Source organism: Mastigoproctus giganteus, chromosome 9 (genome assembly GCF_048544385.1).
Source record: "Mastigoproctus giganteus isolate SK-2022 chromosome 9, ASM4854438v1, whole genome shotgun sequence".
Taxonomy (NCBI): Eukaryota; Metazoa; Arthropoda; class Arachnida; order Uropygi; family Thelyphonidae; genus Mastigoproctus; species Mastigoproctus giganteus.
This window is the reverse complement of record NC_143583.1, coordinates 89,052,163-89,065,193: the sequence shown is the minus strand read 5'-3', so window position 1 is coordinate 89,065,193 and position 13,031 is coordinate 89,052,163. Positions and strand designations below refer to the sequence as shown.

The following is a 13,031-nucleotide window of genomic DNA, read 5'->3' as shown; positions in this document are numbered from 1 at the left end:
AATTTAAAAAAGTCAGATGTGTGATTTAGAATTTTGGTAACTGTAGTTACTTTATTTATTTTGTGGAATAAATTTTTAAAAATTCTCAAATCAAAGAAGACATAAAGGAATTTGGAACCAGTATCAATACAGCCTTCTTCTTTTGATGATTTCAAGCCATTCTGCTTACATTCACATAAGAGTTTACTCAAAAAAAAAAATTTTTTTTTTTATTTTACTATAGAAGAATTCCCACATTAATGTAGATACAGTTAGTTGCATCCACTCTACTGTACTTCTGAATGTGTGGTATTTCTTAAAAATAAAATATGCTTACAGTTATACTCTGTACAAAATATCTTTTCTTTGTAGTACACTTTTATTTTGTCATTTTATTTATTTCTTATTGATTTTAGTCAATATTTAAATAAAATATAACAGGAATTTCTGTATATTAGAAGTGTAGCTGAATTGAACAAATTTAATGGTTCCTTTGAAGTAATTTTGAGCGATATTCATTAGAACAAAATTTCAGTACAACAAAATGATTTGTGCACCCCTATGAAGTTTGTTATAATGCGATTTTACTGTATTTCATACATGAAATTTATTTATTTTTTTGTTAACATTGACAATTGCTTATAATTATCAATAATAGCTACATTTCTAAATTTAAGTTTTAATAAATATAATACTTGTGTATAACTTCTTGTAGACACTGACCAGTTTGAAAGGAAATGTATTATAAAATCAAATATTACAATTATTTACAGTTAAAACTAGCAAAATTAAATAGCATATACTGAATAAAAATAATTAAAATACATATGATAACAGCATTAAAAATATACATGAAGAAACTAAAAACAAAATAGAGAAGTATATAGTAGCTTTTGGCTGTTGTAGGTAGCCTTTATTAATCAAAGTATGAGTGGTGACTGGTGGTTTAAATACAGGGTATGAGCAACATCATGAATTGTATGATCAAGTACAAGTCATGGAGGAGAACGAAGAAGGACTAGGTGGGAGGAGAGGAGACAAAAAGGAAACAGAGGTATGGAATATTGGAGATGCACACAAGTACCATGGGTCCTATTAATTGAAGCTTGAGTGGCACTAATGTACATAGTCTCCAACCAGCAGTGAATCTTAAAGCTGCAAACATAATCTATTATGTGGGCATCACTCGATATAACCTTCCTGCTAATAATAATAATAATGATAAAATTCTTTATTCACAAAATTCTACAAAGGATACGATTCTTTCTTATAATTTGAACTGGTTTTCAAATTACATTCTATGGCCATATCATAGAGTACAATTTAGGTATAACCTGATAGAATAGATTGAGACAGTCTAGACAACTTTCACTCGGAGTTAGTGTTAGTTCTAATGAGAGTTGCAGGATGTGAATATGGATTTTCTCAAAAGAATGGTTATTGCCTTGAAGATCCTTAGTGCCTTCGAGATTAATTTTTTTTTTTTGCTAATAATACCATATTTTTTAGGTACAGTCAAAACAGGAATATAATCAAAAATGATAATAATACCATATTTTTAGGTGCTGCTAAAACAGAGGAATATAATCAAAAATGAACAACCTAAAAATTGAGAAATCAGTTGTGAAAGCTTTTATTTATTGCATTTTTTTCCCCAGTGTAAATAATGAAAGACCAGTAGAGTCATACTCAAGATAAAATATTTATAAGTTCTCAATGCAGTATTTTGTAATTATGGTATAAGCAAATGAAGAAGATGATGTTGCAAAACATGCTGAAAATCATGTCCATTTTTTGCCTTCAGGCAGCAAGTGTGTGTGTGTGTGTGTGTGTGTGTGTGTGTGTGTGTGTGTGTGTGTGTGTGTGTGTGTGTGTGTGTGTGTGTGTGTGTGTGTGTGTGTTGCATACAGATATGGTATGTTCTCTGTTATGTGGAACATAGAATGTCTACTTAAAGTTGAATATTTTGCACTCAGTTCACAGACTACGAATGATTACTACCAGAAAACAAGAAACTGTTTTCAGTTATTCGTTTTCAAGAAACTGTTTTCAATTATTTGTTGGCCCAAGGGGAAAACTTGGTAAAAGTATGTAAAAGTCAAAGGGTCGATTGTTATCTGGATCAGGAAAAGCTATCAGAATAAATCATTACCTTTGGAGAAAATATACAGATTTTATAATTACTGAAAGAAACATCAGCTAAATTATTGAAGGGTAAAAAATAAATAAATTGTGATCTGATAAACATTTTAAGTCTAAATTAAGTAGAGAAATGTTACTTATATAGGCCGCCATAGCCGAGTGGTCAGGCATGTGGGTGCATAGGTACACATGCATTGAGTGACCCGGGTTCAAGCCTGTGACTGCTGAATATGGTGCTGTTTCTTGTATTCTCCCTACTTTGTGATCTTCTCTGACTGTGTGGTCCTCCCAGAGTATAAACAGAAAATTTATCTATTTATTTAAATGAAAAATTAACAAGAAGTCCAGTTTATTCCTCTATAAAAAGAAATAGGTATTATTAAGTTAACATTGTAATGAATTGACAATATATTAAGTGTAATAAAGTAATGTGAACTCACCATTTGAAGTTGTGAATCTTATTTTTTAAGTTGTTTTATTCCAAGTAGTGACTGGGTAAAGTCACTACTTGGAGTAGTTTGACCAGAAAACAAATCAATTAAAAATATAGATGCCTCTGTAGCCAGGTGGGAAGAAGCAGCAGTGCATAGCACATGCTTCTTGATTAGACCGGGGTTCGAGCCCGTCATCACCAAATACAGAGGATGGGGAAAGGTCAGGGAATGACCACCGCATATTCCAGAGCAATATGGCCTTAGTTGCTAATGCTCCAAAAAAAAAAAAAAAAAAAAAAACCAAATAACTAATTAAAAATATTTTTATGTAGATGTGCTATATATAGTCCATTCCGGTTATTTGGGACACATCGGGACTAGTGCATTTTGGCCTGATTAAGCGGCTGCCCCAATTATCCAAAGTTTCAAGTAAATAGTTAAAAAGACAATTTACCCCCCCCCCCCCCCTTACAATTACTTCACTGTACAATCAAATCACGTTACGACGAACTCACCACAGTAAACTACCGTTCACTATACGATGTTCAGTAAGCGCCGGTCATTCTGATCACGTTTGTGAATTGAATTTTAATTCTATTACACAGCGATTCTAATTAGCTAAAATAGGAGGAATATTATCCACAGGCTATAAAAGCAAAGATATGTTAAACACAAATTTACCCTTTATTACCTTACCAATTAAAAAATACGTGAAAATCGGAAGAATATACGTGATAATCGGAATAATTAATACGTACTGTAATATGTACATACGAACTAGTTGACATTTCTGTTCACTGATATTTGTGGGTGGGGTTTAAAATGTAAGACAGTAAAAAGATAAGCAATCAATAACAAAGAACACGGCACACACAAATTCCAAGTAACATGATACGCCGCGCAAGTGAGAACGGAGTAACGAGTTACAGAGTTTTAAAAATAGGAATGAAGAGAAGATCTGAAAATTAATTTTTTTATTTGATTGAAGATTTCATGGAAGTGTAAACACATTTCACCATAATAACCCACAGAATTCCAGCTGTTGGTATTATCACAAATTCAATAAGATCGAGTTTACTGTCCGTTTTTGATAGATTTCACTAACAGAAAAGCCCAATACACAGGTGACTGCTAATTGTTTTTATTGTTTTATGGTTGTGACCTCCAGAATTTCGACCGAACCACGTCATACCGTCTGAGCCAATCGTAGGGTAATCTCCAGTGCTACGGTCTCCTGCCCCGATTAAACGGCATGCTGTCCCAATTAAGCGAAGTAAACCCTGGCTATTTTCTCAATTGGTTTCTGTTTTTTAAGATTTGCCCCAAATAAACGGCTGCCCCGATTAACCGGTGGCCCAAATAACCGGAATCCACTGTACTTCTAATCTTGAGGTTAAGTGATCATCTCATGTGACTGTTTATTCCCAAATGGTCTACAGATATCTTATCCTCATATTTTGTATAAAAAATAATTATAATTTAAATTATATTTAAATATAAACTTATTCTATAAATTGAAATCATCTAGATTGTGGGTAAAAAGCAATAATTTTTTTTTTTTTTTTTTTTTTTTCGTTTTCTTAAGGCCCTGAAAGTATTATTATTTGATTGATTTACTTTTTCTATCATTTTCTATTATCCTTAATATTTTATATATATATTTGATTGATTTACTTTTTCTATCATTTTCTATTATCCTTAATATTTTATATATATACAAATGTATATATATATATAATCAGAATTTTACATTACAGTTACATTTCTAGATTTTAATACTTGACATAATTCGTTCAATTAATTTGATTTTATAGGAAACTGGTTGTGGATTTGGTCTAAAGAAACGGAAAGTGTATTGTATTAATGCAAATTCAATACATGTAAATAAAGTACACTGCTTGTTAGTAAACTTTACAACTTCTGTTGAAGACTGGATAGATCCTAACTGGTTAGCTGAAGCCTATGATATTAAGGTAATTATTCAAGTTTCAATATACGCTGAGTAGCCACTTTATTATGTACACATACTTTTTTCAGCCTGGTCTGTACTTGTTAACAGGAGAGACTGCTTCTACAGGGATGGGATACACTTAAATAGAAAGGGTGCAAGAATGTTTGTTGATGCTATCGAGGCAGTGTTAGGTGGGTCGGAAAACTGCTAGATTGGGGGGATACAAGGACTAATAGATTAACAGTAGCCACTGGCAGAGGTGAAAGTGATTCTTGCACTGCTTCTATTGGAATGAGCCACAGCCTGGAAAATAAGATGCACGATATTTCAGAGACTGCTGGGAATCATTGGGGTACAAGCAAACACATGGGTTGTGTTAGGGTAGCTAAGAAAAAGAACAGGTGCATGTATACTTGCGTGTACACCAATGCTAGGAGTTTAGTAAATAAATTTGATGAATTTGAGGTATTGCTCAAAACATCAAAGGCAGATACTGTGGGGATTTCAGAGACGTGGTGTCACACAGATATAAGGAATGCAGAACTGGAATTTGGGGAGTACAATGTCTACAGAAAGGATAGACAGGATAGGAAGGGAGGAGGGGTTATGCTATTAGTTAAAAAACACATAAAATCCAAGGAAGTGAAGCCAGTCGACATCGCTGGACAGTGCAGTGTCGAGTCAGTTTGGTGTGACATAAGCATTGGGAGATCAAAATTGAGAGTAGGAGTGTGCTATAGGCCTAATGACTCTGATGAGTATAATAAGAAACTGTTCGGAGAAATAGAGTGGGCCAGTAAATCAGAGAGTCTTATAATGGGAGATTTTAATTTCCCAGATATTGACTGGAATTTGGGGGCTGGTCACTCACACACTAGCAGGGCTTTTGTGGATTTATTGGATGATTGTTTTCTACATCAGCATGTTCGGGAGGCAACTAGAGGAAGTAATACTCTTGATTTGATTATCAGTAATGATTCTTCATGCATTAAGAATCTCCAGATAAATGAACCACTAGGTGGCAGTGATCACAGTGTGCTGAAGTGGGAGTTTCTCAAAGAGGTAACTACCATTAGGGGTAAAGGGAAGGGGTATTGCTTTCGTAAAGGCGACTACAATGGACTGAGACAGTATTTAAATTCTATACAGTGGGATCAACTGATGATATTGCCAACAGCAAATTCAAAATGGGAAGCATTCAAAGAACTTATCTTGGAAGCTACTAGGCTTTACATACCAACTAAGAAATATTGTTCAAGGTTTAAGCCTAAATGGATGTCAGATGAACTAATGAGGCATATGGCAGAGAAGAAAAATGCATGGGATACATACAAATTAACACGTGACACAGAAGCCTATGATAGATACAAGTTGATCTCTAACCAAGTTACAAAGGAGGTTAGGCAGGCGAAGGCAGATTACGAGAGATCCTTGGCAAGGGATGCGAAGAAAAACAGCAAAGAGTTCTTTACTTATGTAAACTCTAGAAGGAAGGGGATGAATCAGATTGGTCCACTTGAGATCGATGGGTCAACTGTTGATGACCCTGCTCAGGTAGCTAACAAACTAAATGAATATTTTGCATCGACATTCACACATGAGGAGTTATTCAGCGAGGGGAATGCCAGAGGTGTATTCAACTCTAGCAGTAAGCTAGAGAATCTTGTAATAACTGTGAGCAAAGTGGAGGAGAAATTGTTGAAGATAACACAAGAAAGGCACCTGCGGTGAATGGGATCTATCCAGTTATATTAAAGGAGGCAGCCAAGGAAGTAAGCAAACCCTTAGCCATAATTATGAGAGCTTCCTTGGACTCGGGGGAGGTACCCACGGACTGGAGATGTGCAAATGTGACCCCAATTCACAAAGGGGGATCAAAGGCTGACACAAGTAATTATAGACCTGTGAGTTTAACTTCTGTTCCCGGAAAATTAATGGAGGCACTGGTTAAAGAAGCACTGCAGGATCATCTAGACAAGACTTCAGTTATAGCTAGGACACAGCATGGTTTTGTTAAGGGTAAGTCTTGCCTGACCAATTTGATTGGATACTATGATGCAGTCACAAAAGAACTGGATGCAGGGAATAACTTTGATATTATATACTTGGATCTTAGAAAGGCTTTTGATACTGTTGCACATGGAAGACTGCTGCACAAATTGGAGCAGTGTGGCATTGGAGGCAAATTGCTGCTATGGATAAAGGGGTGGTTGAGGGGGAGAAGACAGAGAGTGGTAATCAATGGACACTGCTCATCGTGGACTAATGTTATTAGTGGAGTCCCTCAGGGTTCAGTATTGGGTCCTTTATTGTTTTCTGTATTTATAAATGATATTGATGATGGTATATCAGGCTTAATGTCCAAGTTTGCAGACGATACGAAGGTTGGCAGGGTTGTCAAGGACACTACTGACACTATGCTACTGCAACAGGATTTGGAAAGGTTGAGCAGATGGGCTTCGAGGTGGCAAATGAAGTTTAACATTGACAAATGTAAAGTACTACATATGGGAAACAGCAACCCCAGAGCAACGTATCAACTCTGTGGTACTACACTGACAGTGGTAGAGAATGAAAGGGACCTGGGGGTGGTTGTGCAGGCAGATATGAAGTTCTCTGAGCAGTGCAGATGGGCTGCAAGAGTAGCTCATGGTGTATTGTCAATGATATATAGGAATTTTTCTAGCAGGGATAAGGAGGTGATTATTCCCTTGTATAAGGCAATGGTCAGGCCACACCTAGAGTACTGTATACAGGCCTGGAGGCCTCATTTCAAGAAGGATGTAGAGCTGCTGGAACGAGTACAGAGAAGGGCAACTAGATTGGTGAATGGGACAAAGGGGTGCTCTTACGAAGAAAGGCTTAAGTTTTGCGAATTAGTGTCTGGAAACTAGGCACCAGCGAAGTGATCTGATAGAGGTGTACAAAGCCTTGAATGGTTTGAGCATGCTCAATGCTGATGGGATTCTTCCTCTTGCTCAGAATAATCACCTGAGAGGGCATAAATTCAAATTGAGGAAAGACAGATGTAGGATAGATGTGCGGAAATTTGCCTTTAGCCAGCGAGTGGTTGGTAGGTGGAACAGACTTCCATCCCTTGTCGTGGAAGTTGATAGCCTAAATAAGTTTAAGGCTCAGCTGGACAGGTATTTTGAACGAACAGAGGGGTGAAGTGGAAGTGGTTATTTTTATTTATGTTACTTTCTTTTTTTTTTTTGGCTGATGCTGCATAAGCTTGCTTTCTTGCATCAAATGCCTCTACTAATGCTAATGCTGATAGTGAGTAGGTCCCCTTTTATCTTCCAAAACAGTCTGGATTTGTTGTAACATGGTTGTTGTTGTTGTTATTTGGTTTTTAGAAGCATTAGCAACTAAGGCCATTGCTCTGGGGATATGCAGTGGTCATTCCCTGACCTTTCTATATTTCGTGATCACGGGCTCCAACCCCGGTCTAATCAAGAAGCGTGTGCTACGCACTGCTGCTCCTGGCTATGGAGGCGCTGTTGTAACATGGACTCAACATGACGTAGAAAGTGTGCCATAGAAATGCTGGTCCATACTGCCTCATTTGCTTCTCACAGGTATTATAAATTGGATGGCTGTGAATCGCTGCTGGGAAGAGCTTGTTCCACCTCATCAACTGGTGCTTTGTTGCATTGAGATCTGGTAACTGGGGAGCCCACTGCAGCAGACTGAATTCACTCATGTTCCTGGAACCAGTTCTGCACAATTCTGGCTTTGTGAAATGGCCCATTATCCTGTTAGAGGAACCCATGTACAGATGGACACACTTCAACCATGAAGAGGTATGCCTGTTAGAAACAGTTTCCAGAAAACCAAATGGGCATCCAAACATTGTTCCACTGATATCAAGTGGCCCAGTGAGAATTCACTGGCCCACTGATATCAAGCCACCTTGATAATTCCCCTCAAACCCCCAAGAAGCCTGCATTATTTACACTTGGCAGAATTTATCCATGTATTTATGCTTTTTTGTTATATCTCCCATTATCATGAAACAGCAGGATCCAGGATTTCCGGACCGGACAACATTTTTCCAGTCTGCCAGTGTTAGTTCAAGCCTGCTGTAACTATACCTTGTTTTTTAGCTGATAGTAATGGAACCCATTTCAATCATTGGCTGTATAACCTTATCTGCAACAAGGCATGACAAGTTGTGCATTGTGAAATGTCTCTTTAGTTACCACTACTGTACCAGGTTATTATTTGACTGACTATAACATTTCTCTTACATTGCACAAGTCTTGTTGGCCTCTAGGTCATTCATGCATTGCCGCTACAAACAAACAAGTTGTTTTTGGTTATTGAACCAATCTCAAAACACCCAAGGCAGTTGTACACAAAACCCCCAACAAGACTGCAGTTTCTGAGATGCTCACACTGGTGCAACTGGCACGAATTACAATGCCACGTTCAAAGTCATTAAATCTTTTGTCTTGCCTATTCTTGCACTTAACTGTAGACATGCCACATCCCTACATAACTGCCCAACTTGTTTTATATTGCATGGTATATGTGATGTTGTTACTGAGAGAGAGTGCTCCATTTCAAACTGCCCAACTTGTTTTATATTGCATGGTATGTGTGATGTTGTTACTGAGAGAGAGTGCTCCATTTCACAAAAAGATAGGTATACCTAATAAAGTGGCCACTCACTGTATTTTATTTGGTGTAAAACTTTATATGAGAGGAAAAAACTTTCATTTGTAAAATGAATTCTGTCTAAATTCTTTACAAATATTAAAATTTAATTGTATGAGGGCTGTTCAATAATGAATAGTCATAATTTTTCATGAACAGCCGAACTGTTTGCTATTTCTAGCTGAGATGTGGGATTTAATCCCGATCAAAGCTGCATCACACAGTGAGCTGCACAGTAGTGAGCAACTGTGCAGCTCACTACTGCGCATGGTGTGACCTTGGCTGTTGGTTAAGTTTACGCCTGTTCAGTTTCACCTACATAATAGTGAGCAATAGTGGACATAATAGTGGACATGACATGTGAGCAATGGTATACTGCTCTCAAATTTTTTCCATCTCAAGAAAACATCAGCTGAAGCATATGAAAGTGATTTGGAATGTTTATAGATGGATGTGATTCAGTCACAAAAATTGGTGGTCCTGGTGCTCCACTACTGATGTCACTACAGAAACCATAAACACTGCTTCTGTAATCATGAAAGAAGATCATTGTATAATAGTAAGGTAACTGGCAGCGATGTTGAGAATATCAGTGGGAACCACGTGTGGTATTCTCCACGACCACTTGCATATGACGCATGTTTGTGCATGCTAGATTCCAAGACTACATACACCTGAGCAATAACAAGTTAGCATGGAGGTTTGTCAGGATCTGAAGCTGTTGGTTTCTGAAGGTGGTGAGGTGCTGCTCAAGGTGATAATGGCGGATGAGACATGGCTTCATTTCAACCCAGAGAGTAAGAAACAATGATTTGTTTTGAATTCTGTCATTGCCAACACCGGGCAAAAGTTGTGGCTTTTTCAGGAAATGTTATGGTCATCTCTTTTCTTGACGTTCAAGGAATGGTTTACCAGTATATTGTACCACACCATACGACTGTTACAGGACCTTACTACAACTGCCACTTTGTGGGATCACATTTTTTAAAAATGACATCGTCATGATGCATCATGACAATGCGAGACCTCGCACTGCTCACATTATCATTGAGTACTTAGCCAACATTAATGTCAAATGTGTTCTGCATTTGCCATACAACCCTGACCTTTTCACCCTGCAAATTTTCCCCCCCAAAGTTAGAGCTGCAAGGAAAATTCTTCCAGTCATCAGATTAAGTTGTAAAGAGATCAAAGATGATCCTCAAATGCATGTCAAACAATGGCTTCTACATGTTTTTGAGTAATGGCAGAAACGTTGAAGTGCATGTCATCAAATGGGGACTACTTTGAAAAGGATCATCAAAATATGGATGATTAAAAAAGGTGTGTTGTGAACAAAAAAATTATGCTCATTCTTTATTGAGCAGCCCTTATGAAAATTGTATTTTAAATATGAAAATATTAAATATTGTGAGTATGCTATAACAACAGCATTGTTTAATTTAATTTATTTATTTTTTTTCCTTGTCAGAAATTTTTTTTTTGATAAGATAATTTAAACATTTATAATTTAAGTTTTTATTAAGAGATCACTGTCTTGGAATATGTGGTAGTTTATTTCAATTTCCTTCTTTTAACTTGCAAGTAGATAACCTATAGTTGTGATTGTTATCGCTGACTAGCTGTTCATTCTTAACTAGTCAGAAAGTTGCTGTTGCTGATAATATTTCTACTTTTTAGATAGTACTGAATAAAGAATGATTTACGTTTTGTTCTCAGTCAAAAACAGTTTTCCCATACAGTTGTCTTTTACAGTGACAATTAACATGTCAGGGGCAAACATATAATTGTGTTAGTCATTGCGTAGATCAAAATAAATCAGCTTTTGGACATGGTTAGCTGTATGAAGTTCTGTCTTTATGTGAAGACCACATATATTTTGGGAATTAATTTGGAAGTTTTTTCAGATGATTTCAGATTTTTTCAACTAATGAAAACGTCCACTTTTGGCAGAATTCCAGTATCAATTACACCCCATAATACTTTAAACACCTCGAAAAGTGTAATCTCTGAATGGGATCTCCTCAATATAAAACAGAAGAAGAAATATTACAAGAAATGAAAACCCAAGGAGTCATTCATGTTAAAAGAATAACGGTCAAAAAAAGAAGGAATAATCATCCAGACCAGAAATATCATTTTAACTTTCAACACTCCAAGTCCATCACAGCACGTGAAAGCAGGATACTTGCTTTGTCAAATCCTGCCCTACATACCAAATCCTATTCGATGCTTTAAATGTCAAAAATATGGACATTCACAAACAACATGCAGAGGAACAGCAATATGTTCCAAATGTGGTTCCCGAGAACACACCAATCAAGAATGCACAACCGAGCACCCTAAATGCCCAAACTGTAGTGGAAGCCATACTGCCTACTCTCGAGAATGCGAAAGATGGAAACAGGAAAGGAAAATCCAAAAATAGAAAGCAGAACACAAAGTTACATACCAGGAAGCCAGAAAGATGATACAACCAGCCAACACAAGGAAACCTACCTATGCACAGATAGCTCAAGTAGTACAAATAACCCAGAACCAACAAACAACAGGATCACAAACCAAAGTTACAATCGCACCAAATGAATTGTTGTCAGATTAGACACGCAAATGGCTCATGCCCCCAAAACAGCAGAAACGAGAACAGGCAACAAACACCCCTATCTCAGTTCCACCAACAGTAATTTCACTGCTGCAGGGAAAAACCAAAGAAGATACCTCCATAATAATGCACCATGCTGCTGAACAAATGGACACAGCAGGAAAAACACAACAAGAAGAGCCTGTTCTAGAAATATTTGCCAAGGAAGATATAGACACTGGAAAGCCATATTTCCCTAAAAAAGACAAACCACGGACAGAAAAATTTAAAACAATAACGAGAAAACAACCGGAAAACCCATCTAAAACAAAACAATGAGTAGTATCTTTATTCAATGGAATTGCCGAGGTTTTCGTAAGAACGTTGACGATGTTCGTGATTTAATTTCTCAATATCACCCGATATGTTTCTGCTTACAAGAAACGTATCTAAAACCTGACAATACAATCTTAATCAAGAATTACACTATATATAGATGAGACTGAATAAATAATTCTGTAGCCCACAGAGGAGTAGCAGTCCTTGTCAATTCTCACATACCAGTCCAAGCAGTCCACCTACAAACCACTCTTGAGGCAGTAACAGTACATATAGCAACAAGTAGTTTAATAACAGTAGTATCAATATATTTACCCCCGAACCAAAAAATAAATTACGAAGACTTAGAAGAACTAATAGATCAACTACCCCCTCCTTATTGTATAATGGGGGATCTAAATGGACATCACCCTTTATGGGGAAATACTGACTTTAATAAAAGAGGACATCAAATAGAAAAAGTAATAGATGCCAAAAATCTAATCCTCCTGAATAGTGGAAAAGGCACGTATTCCCACCTTCCAGCAGGAACCAGCTCAGCAATAGACCTTACTTTATGCTCCCCAGCATTATATCCTGTTTTAGAATGGACAGTTCATGAAGATCCATTACACAGTAACCACTACCCCATTATTGTCACTTTAACAAAAGACACCCTATGTTAATCCAGACGAAAACCCAAATGGAAATTTCACAAAGCAGACTGGGAAAAATTCAAAAATTTAGCAATAATCGAACAACAGAGAGTCAGACAACTAACCATTGACCAAGCAGTACAATATGTAACAAATCAAATTAGCCAAGCAGTAGAACAATCAATACCAAAAACGTCTACCAAACTTCCTCTATTCCCAAAGCCTTGGTGGAATGAGGAATGTACCCAAGCAAAACAAGATAGAAACAGAGCATGGAATATTTTTCGCAAAAGTCCTAGCACAGAAAA

General features: G+C 36.8%; 1 protein-coding gene across 1 annotated transcript in view; it reads left to right on the top strand.

Annotated features, from left to right (window-relative positions):
- LOC150080530 (thrombospondin type-1 domain-containing protein 7A-like) overlaps positions 1–13,031 on the top strand; it is a 1,074,234-nt gene that overhangs the window by 532,307 nt on the left and 528,896 nt on the right. The window contains exon 21 of the mRNA XM_090380722.1: positions 4,370–4,528. Within this exon, the coding sequence (XP_090236848.1) occupies positions 4,370–4,528 (159 nt within the window). The remainder of the gene's footprint in view (positions 1–4,369; positions 4,529–13,031) is intronic.